This window comes from Sinohyriopsis cumingii, chromosome 1, assembly GCF_028554795.1.
Source record: "Sinohyriopsis cumingii isolate HCF-2022 chromosome 1, ASM2855479v2, whole genome shotgun sequence".
Taxonomy (NCBI): Eukaryota; Metazoa; Mollusca; class Bivalvia; order Unionida; family Unionidae; genus Sinohyriopsis; species Sinohyriopsis cumingii.
Genome location: NC_142961.1, coordinates 104,794,807 through 104,814,887, shown reverse-complemented (window position 1 = coordinate 104,814,887; position 20,081 = coordinate 104,794,807). Strand labels below are relative to the sequence as shown.

At 33.8% G+C, this 20,081-nt stretch overlaps 1 protein-coding gene across 2 annotated transcripts in view; it reads left to right on the top strand.

Annotated features, from left to right (window-relative positions):
* LOC149807491 (coiled-coil domain-containing protein 178-like) overlaps positions 1 to 20,081 on the top strand; it is an 83,741-nt gene that overhangs the window by 27,693 nt on the left and 35,967 nt on the right. For both annotated transcript variants that reach the window (XM_089967133.1, XM_089967123.1), the window contains exons 9-12: positions 2,951 to 3,093; positions 10,759 to 10,912; positions 14,112 to 14,207; positions 19,053 to 19,189. In XM_089967133.1, the coding sequence (XP_089823259.1) occupies positions 2,951 to 3,093; positions 10,759 to 10,912; positions 14,112 to 14,207; positions 19,053 to 19,189 (530 nt within the window). The remainder of the gene's footprint in view (positions 1 to 2,950; positions 3,094 to 10,758; positions 10,913 to 14,111; positions 14,208 to 19,052; positions 19,190 to 20,081) is intronic.

Below are 20,081 nucleotides of genomic sequence, written 5' to 3'. Positions count from 1 at the left end.
ACATTCCTGCATATCAGGCTCTGTGTTGCTTGTTCTAGCGATTATTCCTAAAAATTTGCACAGTTTCATATCTGCTGGCACTTTATGCAGTGGGTAATCTGGGTCTGTGCAGTTTGCAGTTGGACATGTCTTATAAACGAGTACATACTTATCAATGTTGGGGTTGTTTGCCCTTGTTTTTCATTAACTGTTATCTTAACATTAAAATTATTACTGGCAAATTCACAAGCAGTCCTCAAGCATTTTGTGTCTCATTTGTGAAACAATTTATCCCATATTATAAAAGTATTGACTATAATGTAAATTTTTTATTTTAAGTTCATCCTAGAATAGTTTCAAATCAGTTACTTTCCATATTTCTTTAAAATGCTTCCTTGACATATAAGTTTGTTATTAAGTTAAACTTAACTTAATGCAACCTCAAGGTGTACTTTATAAAATATTGACCTCTTTATTGCCATTATAAGTCCTTCACTTCTGGTTTTTATTATCTATGTTCTGATAGGCCAAAAAACGGCTTGTTTTCATATGATGTTACGAACTTGTTATATCCTCATCATAAGGCACAGTGTATTATGTAATGCTGTTGTCCATCTATGTTTTTGCATAATAACTAAGTTTTCCACTCTCAACTGTTGCCAAACATTTGTGGAGTGCTTGCTCTTGAGGTGAGAAAGAATGCTTTAAATTTTTGTCCCAAAAGGTCATAGGTTAAGGTCACTATGACTGAAAGAAGTAAAATCATTTCTGAGCAGTAACATTAGTTTGACGTCATAAACTTGGGTCAAATTTTGCATCTAGGATTAGGAAGAATCCTATTAATTTGGGGTCAAAAGGTCAAATGTCAAGGTTCACTGTGACTGAAAGAAGACAAGTAGTTTTGCACAATTACGTTAGTTTTACATGACATACTCGGACCAACTTTGTGAACATTTTGCACTTGGGTAAGGAAGAAGCTTATTAAATTTGGGGCTAGAAGGTCAGAAGCCAGGGTCACTGTAACAGAAAAAATAATAATGGTTTATGGAGAATGATATTAGTTCAACATCACAAACCTGGACCATACTTCATGGATGGCTTTCAATTGGGACAGGAAATAACCCTTTTGATTTTGCAGTCCAAAGGTCAAGATCACAGTGACAGAGAGAAGAAATTGGTTTCTGCTTATAAATTTCAAGTATTAACCATGTACCTCAACAGAGTTTGGTTAGAAAGAAGCCTGTTAATTTTGAGGTTAAAAGGTGAAAGGTTATTGTCATTGTAACTCAATGAAAAATGGGTTTTGCAGCATAATATCTGTTGATTCTCTGATCTACAGATCAAAGTTCATGGTCATGATAAGTCTAATAAGAAAATAATGGTATATGCACATTAAATTTACTTCAACCTTGAATGCAGGTAATGTGCAATGAAACCCTTTGGTCAGCAATCATCTATACTGTACTGGTACGAACACGGAGGACTATTAAAGACATAAATACACAGCAGATGTACACTGCTTAGTTCATGGTCCTCATGTTGTATTTTGCCCTTGTTAAGTTCCCTTCCACAGTTTCATATTCTGAACTGGGATGGATTTATAAGAAAAAGAATATCATGCTACATGTATATGACTTATTGGATCATTTGCTATTTAAAAAATTAATCAAGGAATATCATTTTGTTGATATGATTGTTTTTTTTTCAGAGATTCTATCAGTAGCAGTGCCAACTCTTTTGATTTACCTGTTCAGATTACTAAATGATCTTTAAATTACGGACTTACAGAACTATGGCAAAACATGGGAAAACAAATTACTGCCACTGTATTACAACATTGAAACTCCATTCAGGAAGAACATTTTGGATGGACCTCATCCCAGATCTTAAGTAGAGTAATGATTTTGAAAAGATTTACCCATCTTGAAAAGATTTGCCAATTCCAAAGTTTCTAAAAGGATCACATTTGAAGTAATTAAGATGCCTATTTATTTTGGAGTCAAAAAGTAAAAGGTAAAGATCATAGTCACTGAAAGAGGAAAAATGGTTTCTGAGCCATGACTTTAGTTCTACATCACAATCCGGGATCAAACTTTGAAGATGACTTAAAGTTGCAGTGAGGAAGAAGCCAATTAATTTACTGATTTGGGATCAAAAGGTCATTGATGAAGCTCACTGTGGCTTACAAATGGAAAATAATTTATGCATTTTTCAACATATACCGTCACTGAAGTTTCTGGCATGCTTTTGATTTCAATAAGAAAAAGCCTATTGATTTGGTGTTCACAGTGTCAAAGGTCAGGGTTACTGTGACAGAAACAGGTACAATTATTTTGCATAATGACTTTAGTTTTAGACACTGTGGCTTGACCAAACTGTGTGGAGAGCTTGCACTTATGGTATGGTAAAGACCAAATGATTTGGGGATGGGCAAAAAGTCAAATCTCAAGGTCATTGTGATCAAATGTTAAAAAAAGCTTTTGTTCAATAGTTAGTTTCTTGAACAAACTTTGTGAATGGCATGCACTTAGGGTAATCAGGAAACCCATAGAATTTGTCCTCCAAAGATCAGATGTCACAGTCGTGGAAAGTCTAGTAAGAAAATAATGGTTTCTGGACAGTAAGTTTAGTACAAGACTGATTGCCTTGACCAAAGGGTCAATGTCAAGGTTGTTGAGGTCAACAATGCCAATAAGTGCTTATATAGAGGATTATTAAACACTTGGGAAGAATCTAATGTTTCATTCATTGTACTGTTGTTGTGAATATGGAGTCAGGGCAAGATAAAGATGGTCCTGGAAAAAGGGACCCTCACAACTGAGATCTTTATTTCTCTGATTATGTAATATATGTGTGTCCACCTGTGCCTCTAAGATTGCATGATTGAAAAATTCAGAGTTTTATATAATCAGAGTTTAAATTTTAAAGATTTTAGAAATTCATTAGAAAAATCCTGACTTTTTTCTTGCAGACTGATCATGAACTGAACTCCACAAAGGTAAGAAAGGATAAAACAGAGGCTAAGGCTGCTGAAGCTAAATCTAAAGCTGAGACAGAGAGAAGTCATATCAAATATGAACTGGACCAAGCAAGAGGTGCTCTCAATGCCATAAGGTATATCCTCTTCTTACAAGAAATTAGTCCCATCAACCTACCCAGCTATCATCTATCATCACATCAGTTAGGGGTCCTCAGGGATCAAAAATAGAGCCAAGTCCAAATTTAAATGTGGGCCACAGTCCCTAGTAGAATATTTCAAATCCTGCAGATTCCCAATTTTAGCAATTTATCCTAAAATTTTTATTTCCAATTAATCAGTTTCTTTTGTCAGAATTGCTGGTCCAGTCCTCATTCCCAACCTTGAAGGCCATTATATTCTGAATTGGTAACATTACTTGCCGCATTACACAAGGTGTACCCCAATTCTTCTTGCCTCATTACACAAGGTGTACCCCAATTCTTCTTCCCTCACTACACAAGGTGTACCCCAATTCTTCTTGCCTCATTACACAAGGTGTACCCCAATTCTTCTTGCCTCACTACATAAGGTGTACCCCAATTCTTCTTGCCTGATTACACAAGGTGTACCCCAATTCTTCTTCCCACATTACACAAGGTGTACCCCAATTCTTCTTCCCTCATTATGCAAAGTCTACCCTAATTCATGTTGCTTCTATCTCTAATGATGATTTTTTGTTTCTTTGAAACATCCTTTTATTCATTCTGATGTTATTTGAAGTTTTAGGTCATTCCTGGTGTCACTAACCAATAGTTTTTTACAGGAATGGGTGATAGGAGTTTTACCCAGCCTCAAACCAAGAGTACTGGGTGACTGCTTTTGGTCTAGCTTCTACCCTCTGATGTTTTCATTTGGTTGAATTTACCAAGGGTATGAACTACTACTAGCATAACTATCCAGGTCAATGAGGTGCCTATGACTGACTAAAGATCCTTTGTGCAGGGTGCAAGGTGTAGGATGGAAGGTGGCTTTTTTGCCTTTATCGAACCAAATTTAAATGGCAGATTTGATGGTCATTATCTCTAGGTTAAACCAATTAAATTCACAATTGAACAGTGAAAAGTTAGATCTATAAAACAAAAAAAAATAATTACTAGTGTTAAAAAGTGATTCATTGTTTGTTTTTGTGGAATATAGTGCCTTTTTTCACCACATGATAGGCTATACATGACAGCCAGTATATTTTGTGAAAGCCAAGCTCAGGAATACCTTGAGAGGAACCACTGACCCATGGGAAGCTACTGGCAAGCTTTCTCACATACCCACATTGGTTGAGCCAAAACTCAAACCCACATAGAAGTGAATTGTGAGTGATCTGTTAAAGGTGAGCACCTTAGACCATATTGCTAACTGGGGACCCAAAAATGATCCAAAAGCAAAATTAGATATTAAAATCAACACAATGTCATGATTCCAAATATACCTGGAGGATGAGAAGGTGAGATACAGACTTCTTTATATTAGCTAATTTATCTGTGTTTGTGCATTCTCATCTGCAAAATGAGGTTTATGTTAAACACATAAAGCATATTGCTGAATTAGCATATTCCAATGAAGATTCTGTCATGCTTATGTCTCTGTTCTTTGACAACAATTTATTTATCAAATGGCAGCAGAATATTTTGAATCTGTCATAGGCAAATAGAACTATAGTCTGTCTGATGTACCTTAACAGGCCATAAACTGAAATACTATCAAAACTGCAAGATAAATCTAAAAATGTTTATGCAGTTTGAATTGAATGATCAATACAAACTCTAGCATATGCACAATGCAAATTTTAAATGTCAAGTTAAAGCATTCTATTTTTTGCCATTATCAGTTATGCATGAATCTGTTACAGCTGGTTGACTATTAATAAGGAACAGACAATAAACAGGAGTATCCATTCAAAAAAATAGTAACCATGTACCGTATATGCACACTTATAAGTCAAATACAACTGCAGACATCATTGGCTCTGATCTTTCTTTGCTTAATGTGCTGGCAGATCAGGGCCTATTCTTACTTGTTCTACTGCTTACTCCTTACACACTGTATAGACCAAGATCTGCCAGCACATTGTGCAATGATAGGTTTGGATATGTGCAGTTTGCACTTGGATTCAGCTCATAAGCAAGTATATATGGTACCAAATGGTACAATGATTAAGGCCAGCACAGCAATCCCATCCATGTCATGACATGTTAACCCAGGGGTAAGAGTCTTGATTCTGTTAAATTTACTGAGTAACACCTGTGTGCTAATTCCTCCAAAGACCTTGACTTCAAAATAAATGCAGCATCAGGTAGAAACATAGAAACCAGACCTTAAACAATTCAGAAAAAATTATTGGGGATTTTGTCAAAGGGTTGACCTAACAACAGAGCTGGCTCACAATAATCTGAAATTTAAACATTTGAAAATATCAATTTTATGGCCAATTGTAGGCCACCGCAATTTACTATGCAGTCTTCTTTAATTAATAAGTACAAAATTATTTTAATTTGTATTGCTTCAGCTCCACATAAATAAAAAACAGGGGATGTAGTAAAAGCATTTGTCAGTTCATCTATGCATTTAGTCAGCATCTGTCCATCCATACATCAGTCTGTCATTTTGTAATATGTTATGTTTGAAGGTTGTTTGCTCTTTCATATATCCTTCAGCACTCCTTCATTAAAATGTCATCCATGGAGCTGTAGGGTATACCAGCTTATAGTCAAACCACTTAATGAAATATTTGATACAGCACTCCCTCACTAAAATGCCATCCATGGAGCTATAGGGAATACCAACTTACAGTGAAGTCACTTAATAATGAAATACATGATAAAGCACTTTATCATTAAAATGCTATCCATGGAGCTATAGGGTATACCAACTTACAGTGAAGCCACTTAATAATGAAATGCATGATACAGCACTCCCCCACTAAAATGCTATCCATGGAGCTATAAAGTATAACACCTTTCGAGACCACCTTATAATAAAATACATAATACACCACTCCCTCATTATAAAACTGTCCATGGATCCATAGAGTATCCCACCTAATAGAAAGATGAATTAATAATGAAATACATGATACAACACTCCCTCATTATAATTCTGTCCATGGGAGCCATATAGCATGGCTGCATTATAATGAAGTATATTATACATTACTTATGAAATGAAGTACATTGTTCATTACTGCTGTTGTTGTTTTTGTAGGGTTTAACGCCATTTTTCAGCACACGGTAGGCTATACATGGTGGCCAGTATTAATGGTGGAGGAAGAACCCGGGTTCATTACTGCATTATGAAGTATATTATAAATTACTTATTAATGATGTATATTATATATCTCCATGTAATGAAATATAATATACATTGCTACATAATGAAGTATATTATACATTGCAACATAATGAAGTATATTATAAATTACTACATAACGAAGTATATTATATATTTCCACATAATGAAGTATAATATACATTGCTACATAATGAAGTATATTATGTAGTACCACATAATGAACCACTCTGGTGGCTAAGTGGTTAGAGCATCCGCCTCAGATGCGGGAGGTTGTGGGTTCGATTCCCAGCCAAGTCATACCAAAGATTTACAAAAATGGTACTAACAGCTGCCTCGCTTGGCGCTCAGCATTAAGAAGTTAGTGTTAGGACTGGTCAGTTTGGTGTTAGGATAATGTGACTGGGTGGGACATCATGTTACATGTCTGCAGCTTGATGCCCCAGTGCTAGACATCACTATAAACTGCCACACTGCAGACATCATAGCAATATGACTGAAAAATTGTTAAAGCTATGTAAAAAAATCCAAATCACACACGCACACACCACATAATGAAGTATATTATATAGTACAACATAATGAAGTATATTATATTTTCACAAACTGCCCTACATTTAATCAGATACTTAATATGGGAGGGTGAATGTTTTGGACAGGTGATAGTCACTCAAATAATGAAGACAAACAGAAAAATGCACAAATAGTATTACATTTAATGACATAAAAACTAGTAATGCACACTCATATACATTCCCGCTAACACTACCTCTAGAGATTGTGATAAAATATTAAATGAAATGAGATTAAGTGAAACTGATTCAAGGTCTGCTATTCAGCTGTCTTTCAGTTGTACAGTTCTGTCATTGTACTACATTTGGAACTCACCAAAGTCAATTCTTCCACTTGTATCCAGGTCTGAATATCATTTCACAGCTTGGCTCCATGAATTTACACAATTTTTCAATCCATAAGTCACCAATATATATATAACCACATAATGTGTCCACAACTGAATACTATTCACTATCCTAATTCTTTGCTTCCCTTCTTATATATTGAATTTTCCCTCCACTGTCCAGGACACTCGGTAAGGCCCTGTGGAGACATGCACTCCCACACTTCTGTCTCTATCCCTCACTGGCAAAAATGCTCAGCTAGGTCTATGGGGTCACATACCCCCTTCCTGCAAGTTGAATCCACCCTTCACTGGTCAGAACACTTGATGAGGGCTATGGGTCACATACGCCACATCCCCCTCATACCTGTCTGTACCCTCTACTTCTATTTCAGATTGATTGCTTTATATTATTTCTCAGAACACATCCATGAAGTACATTATACATTTCTACAAAAAGAAGTATATTATATATTACTACATAATGAAGTACATTATACATTGCTTACATAATGAAGTACATTATACATTACTTACATAATGAAGTACATTATATATTATTTATGTAATTAAGTACATTATAAAATGCTTACATAATGAAGTACATTATATATTACTGCCGGAAGGTCAGCTTAAAAGAAGGTAGTTGGAAGTGGTGTAGATTTCGTACGTACAATCCTGAAGAGTGCACCAAAGTCATTTGAACTTGATCCAATTCCAACATCACTGCTGCTTGAGTGCTTAGATCCAGTATTGCCTTCACTAACTGATGTTATTAATACCTCTCTCTCATCCGGGGAATTCCCATCATTTTTCAAAACTGCCATTGTAAAGCCTTTGCTGAAGAAACCAACACTAGACCATAACGATTTAAAGAACTACTGCCCAGTTTCTAATCTCCCATTCATATAAAAAATCTTAGAAAAGTTTGTTTTATCCCAGCTTGTATCTCATCTGAATTCAAACAGTCTTTTCAGCAATGTACAATCTGCATATCACCCTTGAACTTGATCCAATTCCAACACAGTACATTATATATTACAGTACTGAAACTACTCTTCTAAAAGTAGTTAATGACATTCTCTCTGCGTTGGATAGTGGAAAGATTACAGTCCTCACCCTTCTTGATTTGTCTGCAGCATTTGACACAATATACCATGATATATTACTTCACTGTCTCCAGCATGTATTTGGCATTCATGATACAGCCTTAATGTGGTTCAAGTCCTACTTGGGCAACAGGACACAAATTGTATCAGCAAATGGAATACACTCCAGCCCAGTTGATCTATGTTGTGGTGTTCCACAGGGGTCTGTTCTTGGACCTGTTCTCTTCATTATATACACTCACTCGCTCTCAAGTGTCATAGATCATCATCCAGTGTCTCACCAAGTGTATGCTGATGACACCCAAATATACAAATCTAGCCACCCAACTGAAGTTGATGCTACCATCCAAGGTGTAGAGAGGTGCATTTCTGATGTGAAATCATGGATGACATGTAACAAGCTGTAGATGAATGATGATAAAACTGAGGCCATTCTGATCACAACACAAAGACTTTCTCATTCACATCCTTTACCTCAAACAATAAATATCAGCAACACCAACATTACATTCACACAATCAGTATGAAACCTAGGTGTTACTCTGGACAGTACTCTCACATTGCACCAACTTGTCATGAACATATGCAAGGCTGCATATCTTGAGCTGAGACGCATCAGCTCAATTCGCAAATATCTTTCAGTTGATGCCACTAAAACACTTGTGTGTTCACTAGTACTTTCAAGACTGGACTATTGTAACTCAGTTCTGTCTGGTTCATCTCAATATCTACTTCAGAAACTTTAAAAAGTTAAAAACACAGCTGCTCGGATCATACTTAGAGTAACACGATCAGAGCACACCTCCCCACTGCTCTGTACCCTACACTGGCTATCCATTCAATCCAGAATCAAACAAAAAAATTTGTTCTCTGTGCTACGTTTCTCTGTTGGACTCTAGTCCAACATACCTATCCGACCTCACCCATGTGTACACACCAACAAGATACTTACACTCCTATTCTGACAATCGTATACTCATTATTCACACTATGAAAACAAAGTCATATGGACAGCATTCTTTTGAATGAAGTACATTATACATTGCTTACATAATGAAGTACATTATACATTACTTACATAATGAAGTACATTATACATTACTTACATAATGAAGTACATTATACATTGCTTACATAATAAAGTACATTATACATGGCTTACATAATGAAGTACATTATACATTACTTACATAATGAAGTACATTATACATTACTGCGTAATAAAGTACATTATAAATTACTTACATAATAAAGTACACTACACTATTAATTCTAAGACCATTACTACATCTGTGTATACTGTTCATTCCAAGATTACTACTTCATCTGTTATGTTGTTCATTCCAAGATCATTACTGTTACTACAACTGTGTATACTGTTTATTCCATGATAATTATTTCATCTGTTTATAATGTTTATTCCAAGATTTTTATTATATCTGTTTATACTATTCATTCCAATATTACTACTACATCTTTGTATACTGTTAATTCCAAAATCACTTCATCTGTGTATATTGTTCATTCCAATATTATTACTGTTAATACATCTGTTATACCATTCATTCCAAGATCGTTACATTTAATGCATCTGTTTATACTGTTTATTCCAAGATTATCACTTCATCTGTTATACTGTTCTTTCCAAGATCATTACCATTACTACATCTGTGTATACTGTTTATTCCAAGATTATTACTACATCTATTTATACATTCATTCCAATATTATTACTACATCTTTGTATACTTTTCATTCCAAGATCACTTCATCTTTGTATATTGTTCATTCAAAGATGACTTCATCTTTGTATACTGTTCATTCCAAGATCACTTTATCTGTGTATACTGATCACTCTAATTTTACTACATCTGTGCACACTGTTCATTCCAATATTATTCTTACATCTGTGTATATTGTGTTCATTCCAACTTTACTACTTCAACTGTGTACATTGTTCATTCCAAGATTATTGCATCTGTGTATACTGTTCATTCCAAGATTATTACTACATCTGTTTATACTATTCATTCCAATTTTACTACTACATCTGTGTATACTGTTCATTCCAAGATTGTTATTACATCTGCATATATTGTTCATTCCAAGATTATTACATCTGTGGATACTGTTCATTCCAAGATTGTTATTACATCTGCATATATTGTTCATTCCAAGATTACTACTACATGTGAATATATTGTTCATTCCAAGATTATTACATCTGTGGATACTGTTCATTCCAGGATTGTTATTACATCTGCATATATTGTTCATTCCAAGATTATTACATCTCTGGATACTGTTCATTCTGAGATTACTCTGTATAAGGTCAAAAATGGAAACCAATAAAAGCGTCCTGCAGTGTCTTCCCATAATGATTATTGAAAGATGTAATATCAAGTAATGCCCATAGCATAATCATAGGTAGGTTTATAAGAAATAAAAATTGACCTCAGTTATTTTTTTTTCAGTGATGAACTGGCAGAGGCTAAGAGGACATACAATGCATATATCTATCAGATAAATGATATTCAACAGCAGCTTAAAGACAATGAGCAGGAACTTGTGGTTCTAGATGTCAAGGTTGAGAATGCGAAGGCAGCGGAGGAAATTCAGGCAGCTAAGGTTAGCTTTACTCAAAGGTTTCTACAATATTGTATTTGGAATACTTGTAAAAATATGGAAGGATATTTCTGGCTTTTCAAGTCCTGAAGAAAATGTGAAGATACAGAAATATCTAACAGTGTCATGAGAAAATGTAAAAGAAAATATTTCTTGCTTTACAGGTCCTGGAAGAGTTAGAAATAAAAAAGCTTTAGGATTAAATGCAAAATCTACAGACCTTTTTAGTTTAAATAATGAGCTATAGTATGGAATTTCCCCTTCTCAGCTCTGTTTTTGCCAAATACTACTCCACCTATCCCCTAGCTAGCAAGCCACAGTATTTGTTGTTGTTGTTGTTGTTGTTGGGTTTAACATCATTTTTCAGCACACAATAGGCTATGCATGGCAGCCACTATTAATGGTGGAGGAAGAACCTGGGAAAACCCCGGGAAGAACCATCGACCCACGAGAAGCTACTGACAAGCTATCTCACATACCCACATTAGCCGAATCCTAGACTCAAACCCACGCAGACAGAGGTGAGATGGCAGTGATCCATAATGGAGAGCGCTTTAGACCACTCGGCCACTTGGGGCCCCCTGCAGTATTTGTGTCTGTGGAGTTTCTGACTCATAATCCAAGGGTTGTGCATTCAAAACAGGCCATCACAGGTCATCTGCCTCAGTGTGCTCTTGGGAAAGGCACTTAGATTCCATTTCCTCTATGTGATGTAGTTAATATACTGTGCTAAAGTGCCATTAAAACCCAAACAATTCAAAACACCCTACTCAAGCCCCTAAGGAGGTTCATGAAAATTCTGAGACTGTTATGTACTTTTTGTAAACCACTAAATCATATCCCAATGTTTGACTGTGGTATCCTAGAAAGTGTGATAAGGTAATACATGCATACATAAATTGTCATGATCCAAAGTTCCCACATTTACTCACCAGCTCTGTCCAAACAACTTAAAAAAGATATTCATGACCTATCAAGCTTTGACTTAATTATAAAAACTGACCATGGTTCATAGAAAACCACTCCTGTGAGACAGCCTTTGTCTCCATGGTAGACAGATAGGTCAAGGAAAATTAGTTGGATCCATGCAGGTTGATTTTAGAAAAGCTTTTAACCTTGTCGATCTTGAGATTTTTTTATCAACAAATTGAGCATTTATCAGTGTGACATTTTAATGAGTAATTGGTTTACATCACATCTATCAATGAGAAAACAGAGTCCAAATAAATGGCAGTTTTTCTAATGAAGAACCAGTTATATGTGGAGTACCACAGGAATCAATCCTAGGCCCACTCCTCTTTCTCATTTTCATTAAAAATCTGCCAATGAAATTAGGCAGCTGTATTTCATCTACCGACTTATATGCAAATGATACCACACTATATCAGATTTCAAACAGCTAAATTCAGACCTAGAAGTCTCCCTTCAGATAGCTTTCCTTGGACTAGATTCCTGGTGTATGGAAAATGTCATGTTGGTAAATGCAGCTGAGACTAAAGTATTAATGATCACTACCAAACCAAAGAGAACAAAATTGTAACAACTTGAAAGTTAAATTGACTGAAATTTGCCTACAAACAGTTTCCCATGTCCAAATCCTTAGGGTGAAGTTGACAACAATTTGCAATGGAATGAACATATTCAAGTCATATGTCATAAAGTCAATTTGTTTGTGGTTAATTAGCAAATTAGCAAGATAAGGCCATATCTATTAATTAAACATAGATTAATTTATTACAAATGCAATATACAGCAGTACCTAGACTACTTTAATGTTATCTGGGGAAACACGTCTGACAAGAATATTTACAAATTATTCTGCTTGCAAGAAAGAGCATGCAGATTCAGATAAAGCTCGAAACATCCCAAATGCTGTGAATGATATTAAAATGTTAGCAGTAAGTGAACCAATATTGTTTCAGAAAAGCTAGACTTGTGAAAAAAGTTTTAAACAGTATGGCACCATTTTGTCTCAATGAACTATTTCATGCTAGAAAACAAGGCAACACTCACAAATTAAGATCAGCTTCATCAATCCCAAAACCAAATAAAGAACTCTTAAAGGAAAGTTTTCAGTGTTCGGGATCACTAATTTGGAACAGAATCACAAAGAAAATTAGAGAAAGTACAAATATAAATGCTTTTGATTATAATCCAATTCAATGGATGAAAAGTGTAAGCTGTTCAATTTGACAAATACATTGCAACTTAGTGTACAAATTTACTTACCTTCCTCTTTCTTGTCTCACTACGTTTGTACTTTATATACACAATGTATCTAGGTGGAGCATGTTCATTTAAATTTTGTTTATTTTGTCCATTTATCAATAGTTTATTATCAATGCTGTGTGGTGTGTGTATGTATGTGTGTGTGTGTGTGACTTACATGTACTTTGAATGTAAATATGCATATAATAGAGGGCCACAGAAGGATTAGTTCTGTGTAACTAATTGTGTCACCATCTTTCAATAAAGTCATTATTATTATTATTGTTATTATTATTTCATTAAAATTATCATGGAAAATTGTTAATGTTTTCTTGGAAGGATCATGGCACATTGTTTGCCAATTGTTTTTAAATAAAGTTTGCAACCTGCAACCAAAGAATTTACCCAGAAGACTTTAAAGGAGTTTTATGTACATTTGTATTGAATATTATAAATACATGTACTTGTTTTGCTTTGTATAGTGTTGGCAATGTAGTTGTGTTCTGTACACATGTACATACCTTGGTACAATAGATTTCTTCCCACTCAATAATTTTCACACTGTATTTATCATTTGAAACCAAATTTGGTATGGGTCTTAATAATTCTTCAGAAGCCTAAATCAATTTTGACTTTCAGCATTTTCTTAAGTTATGATATTGCACCATTAGCCAAAATTCTTCAGTTATAAAATATTCTCAGATGCCTTGTTACTTCTAAAGTTGTATATAAATGTCTTAATGTTAGGCTTGATATTATCAAATAGATCTCTCCATAAAATATTAATAAAAGCTGATGTTTTTATAACTTTAAAATTAATAAAATGTTTTTTTTGTCATGGCGTTTCTTTTGAACATTGAGAGTAATAGATTCATACCCATAATTTAATGAAAACAAATTGTGCAGAGTAAGAGATTGCAGTTATACCTGTTCTTGTAATGTCAACATTATGAGAAGCACCTACAAAAAATACAATATTTTTTATTTTTGTCAGGTGCGAGAGATGCAGTCCAAAAAATCAGAACTAGAGTTTGAAAAACAGAATCTGGAGATAGAGAATGCCAATCTGGCGGATTCACTCAAGTTCAAGGTAACCTTGATGATTTACAGCCCATTACTACATATACTTCTGTGATAGCTTGTACATGCAGTTGTAGCATTTCATTAATTTGTGCTATTTGACATCAATGTATTAAATGCTCGAACTAGCTCCCATTTCAAGAACCTAGTCAGTTATATAATTTCCTTTTATTTCTGAATAAAACCATCTGTACTCATTTTAAGTCAAGTCCAACTGTAAGTAAGATAGATCCTGTTCTGCCCTTGTAAATTGCATGCAGATCAGTGTCTGTGTTGTTTATTCTACTAAGTACTCATGACCCAGATCTGCTGATGCATGATGGGACCACAGATCTGGGTCTGTGCATTTTGCAGTTGGACTTGACTTATAGGTAAGCATATATAGCATGCAAAAACAAATATTTTTTTCTAATATGTGAGTCTTTGGTTATGTACAAACTTATTTTCTCTTTAATTTTCACTTACCATATATGCTCACTTATATGTCAAGTCCAACTGCAAATTCATACACCTATATCAGCAATCCCATAATGCACCACATATCTTGGTCTGTGCAGTTTGTTAGGATTAATCAGTTGAACAAACAACAGAATATTTGATCTGCTAGCACATTGTGAAAGAGCAGATCAGGGTCTTTGTTGTTTACAATTAGATTTGACTTACAATCAAGTTTATATGATATTTATTAATAATTTCCCCTTAATTTGTATGTTTCGTTATACCTTAAATATATTCCATTTTTTGTGACTTACACGTTGCCAATAATCCATTAACATAAGAAATTTTTGGTATACAGTAGAATCTGATTAATTGGGCCATCATTTAATTAGGGCAACCGTTTATTTGGGACAAATCTTAAAGGACAAAATACATGTATACTGTTTTAACTCCTCCACATCATTAGGGCAGCTGCTTAATTGGGCCAAAGTGTTCAAGTCCCCATGTGTCCCAATTAACCAGTATCCACTGTATTCTGAGACATTACTTTGCAAGATCACAATTGTTCTATTGCTTATTCACTTCAGTGAGCATTGTGTCTATTTACCTATAAGCTTTACACTGATTAGTGTGACTGGTTACCTTAAAGCCGTACACTGATTATTGTGACTATTTACCTATAAGCATTACACTGATTATTGTGAATGTTTACCTATAAACATTACACTGATTATTGTGACTATTTACCTATAAGCATTACACTGATTATTGTGACTATTTACCTATAAGCCTTACACTGATTATTGTGAATGTTTGCCTATAAACATTACACTGATTGTTGTGACTATTTACCTATAAGCCTTATGCTGAATATTGTGACTATTTACCTATAAACATTACCCTGATTATTGTGACTATTTACCCATAAACATTACACTGATTATTGTGACTATTTACCTATAAGCTTTACACTGATTATTGTGACTATTTACCTATAAGCTTTACACTGATTATTGTGAATGTTTACCTTTAAACATTACACTGATTATTGTGACTATTTACCTATAAGCATTACACTGATTATTGTGACTATTTACCTATAAGCTTTACACTGATTATTGTGAATGTTTACCTATAAACATTACACTGATTATTGTGACTATTTACCTATAAGGCTTACACTGATTATTGTGACTATTTACCTATAAGCCTTACACTGATTATTGTGAATGTTTACCTATAAACATTACACTGATTATTGTGACTATTCACCTATAAGCCTTACATTGATTATTGTGACTATTAACCTATAAACATTACACTGATTGTTGTGACTATTTACCTATAAACCTTACACTGATTATCGTGACTATTTACGTATAAACAATACACTGATTGTTGTGACTATTTACCTATAAGCCTTACCCTGATTACTGTGACTATTTACCTATGAACATTAGCCTGATTATTGTGATTTCTTTCCCATAAACATTACACAGTTTATTGTGACTATTTACCTATAAGCCTTACACTGATTATTGTGACTATTTACCTATAAACATTACACTGATTGTTGTGACTATTTACCTATAAGGCTTACACTGTTTATTGTGACTATTTACCTATAAACATTGCACTGATTATTGTGACTATTTACCTATAAACATTACACTGATTGTTGTGACTATTTACTTATAAGGCTTACACTGATTAGTGTGACTATTTACCTATAAGCCTTATGCTGATTATTGTGAGTGTTTACCTATAAACATTACACTGATTGTTGTGACTATTTACCTATAAGCCTTACACTGATTATTGTGACTGTTTACCTATAAACCTTACACTGATTATTGTGACTATTTACCTATAAGCCTTACATTGATTTTTGTGACTATTTACCTATAAGCCTTACTCTGTTTATTGTGACTATTTACCTATAAATATTACACTGTTTATTGTGACTATTTACCTGTAAGCCTTGCCCTGACTATGGTAACTATTTACCTATAATAATAAAAATGATAATAATAATGAGGACTTTGTATAGCGCCTAATCTTTAGAAGCTCTAAGTGCTTTACAACATTAGACAACACCTATGACATAAAAAAGATATTCATGTATAATGATATTATTACAAAAAACAAACACCATGAAATTAAAAAAATATAAAATAACATGCTGAAAATATTTAAGGTAGGGAACATTTGTTCTTGCAGTTGAAATAAGTGAGTTTTAAGAGCACTTTTGAATGGGATCACTGTGGCTTTGTGTTTAAGTTCAGTGGACAATTCATTCCACATTGCTGGGCCCTGATTATTGTGATTATTATTGCTGTAATTATTGTGACTACTTACCTATAAGCCTTACCCTAATTATTGTGACTATTATTGCTTACTATGTATCATGAAGTGTGCTGACTGGTTGTAAAACCTCTCTTTCTGACCACACCCAAAATCAGACCACTCCATAATAATGCTAAATTTGTTTTTTTTCTCTACATAATTTTTATAAGAGCAATAAACTGAACTGATCCACTGAAATCAGATCAATTACAAATTTATACTACATTTCTCCTCATTTCAAATTGTATTAATTTTTTTCAAGGTATCTCACTATAAAGTAACTCTGTATAGCACCATCCTATATATAACACAGTATGGTCAGGAATGCACCTCATTGTAGCACAGTCCATTATATAACACATGTATGATCATGAATGCACCCCATTATTACACCATCCCATATAATACATGTATGGTCATGAATTCCCCTCAGTATAGCACAGTCCATTATATGACATGTATGGTCATGAATGTACCTCATTATAGCACAGTCCATTATATAAGACATGTATGGTCATGAATTCACTTCATTAAAGCACAGTTCCATATATAACACATGTATGGCCATGAATACACCTCATTATAGCACAGTCGGTTATTTAACACAATATTGTAATGAATGCACCTAACTATAGCACAGTCCCACATATAACACATGTATGGTCTTCAGTGCACGTATAACATGGGTAACATAACATGGGTAACATAACATGGGTAACATGGGTATGGTCATGAATCCCACTTTAAAAAAATTTTGACATTGAATCTCCTTCAGTATAGAGTGATTTGTAACACAGTACTCTTTTATGGCCATGCTATCATGTCTTTGTTTACCTGTCTACCTGTTTGTTTTTCTGTCTGTTTCTGTGTTGGTATTTGTGTCTTTGTCTTTGTCTCTCTTTCTTCTGTTTGTATTTTTTCCTTTTTTTCTTTCTTTCTAGCCCATTTCATTTTTTAAGTCTTACCGTTTACATATTCCTGCTTCTTCAAGCTGCCTGAAGGAGATTCAATTGAATCTATACTCACTAGATTCAGTTTTTCTACTCTCCTTCATTATGTTGCATATTCTGATTTTAAAAAACAATGAAGATTGTTTTTGAAATTTATCTTTAGTAATTTAGGTAAATTTTACTCATAACTTGCACAGAAATTGTTGGAATAAATTGCATGCTATGTAAAAGAAAGAATTTATTTTGTAGAAAAATAAATGCCTGCTATGTGCAAGATACACATTTATCCTGTTGTATGAATGATTCACTTGTATCCTGTTTTATGAATGATACACTTTTATCCTGTTGTATGAATGATACACTTTTATCCTGTTGTATCAATGATACACTTTTATCTTTTAACCTGTTGTATGAATAATACACTTTTATCCAGTTGCATGAATCAGTACTCTTTTATCCTGTTGAATTATACACTTTTATCCTGTTATTTGAATGATACATGTTTATCCTGTTGTTTGAATGATACACTTTTATCCTGTTGTATGAATGATACACTTTTATCCTATTGAATGAATGATAAACTTTTATCCTGTTGTATGAAAAATGTTCATAGTAGGATGTCTTCATATTTAGGATAGATTCATCACTATTGATCTTTAGCTTGTTACTTGAACCCTTGTTTGTCAGAAGTAATAATTTTACACCTACTAACACAAATAATTTTTTTGCATTCTATGTGGATTTTTTTAAGAACTACAAAGCAAACAATTTTGAAAGTATAAGGAAAATAAGTCAGTTGTAAAATACTGAACTAGTGTGTAAGCACTTTAAATTTGCTCACAGCCTCAAAACCTTTAAACATTTGAAAGACTTTATGAAATCAGTGTTTTGATTTTCAGTTGCATCTTTTCCTCAAAGATTTATTACAGTAAGCCCTGAAGACAAGTTTTACTTTCCAAACAAATGCAAATTTTGCAGTAATTTCTGTATTTGCTCACTTATTTACTTATTAACTTGCCCAACATAAATAGTTTCAATTACATTTATGTTCATTGTGGTGATGTGAATTATTCTGCATTTTCAGTGAAGGTATTTGAATTCCTATGTTCTTCATATTTTAGAAAAGTACGTATGAGGGAAAGACAAATCAGTATCAAAATTCCATCGTGAGGATGCTAAAGGAAGCAAAGAATGCAAGCACTGTCAGAAAGGAATTGGAAATGGATGTACAGGATTTAAATGACAAGATTAAAGAATGGTCAGTTTGTTCTCATTTTTACCCCCCGCCATTATGTAATATGGAGGGATATCGCTATTGCTCTGTTCATCTGTATGTCTGTCCAGAGTCCATCTGTCTGTAAACACATACATTTCGATAGCATAACTCCAAGACTTCTTAAGATATCTCGATGAAACATGGTAACATACAAATTATTCTGTTGGTTCAGATGTGCCTTTTCCTATTCACAGTTTTATCAGTTTTAATATATTTTGTGTTTGTCTATTTATCTGTCCATCCATTATGGATACTTTCATTCCACGAGAAACACCAAAACCATGTAAGATATCTCTTTGAAACTTGGTACACATATTTGACAAAGAATTGCCTTTTACTATTCACAGTTCTTCAACTTCAGTTATTTTATACCATTTCATCCATTTGTTTGTTGATCCAACCATTTATTATTCACATTTTTGTTTCCCTGCCATTCATTAACTCCAAAATTGTTCTAGATATGTATTTGAAATTTGGTACACATTTGTTACATTTTTGTACACAGTTCTTCAGTTCCATTATTTTTGAAGTTTTTGGCCATTTGTCCATCCGTCCATCAATTATCCACACTTTTGTTTCCAGGTAAAACCATTAAATATATCTAAATGAACTTGGTATGCTTACACAATTAGTAATGTAAATGTGTGGATGTGCCCTTTGCTATTCACAATCATCAATTGTAATATTTTTTACGTTGTTTTGTTATTTTTCTGTTTGTCATCCATCACTTCATTTCTGGAGCAAAATTCATGATGCTGATTATTTCCCTGTACACATTGTAAATATGGACGTCCTATATATATATATATATAATCTTCAAGAAATCATTCTGTATCCCAGCTGTCTGCTGGTCCCTGTTCTTTAAAGTTTACAT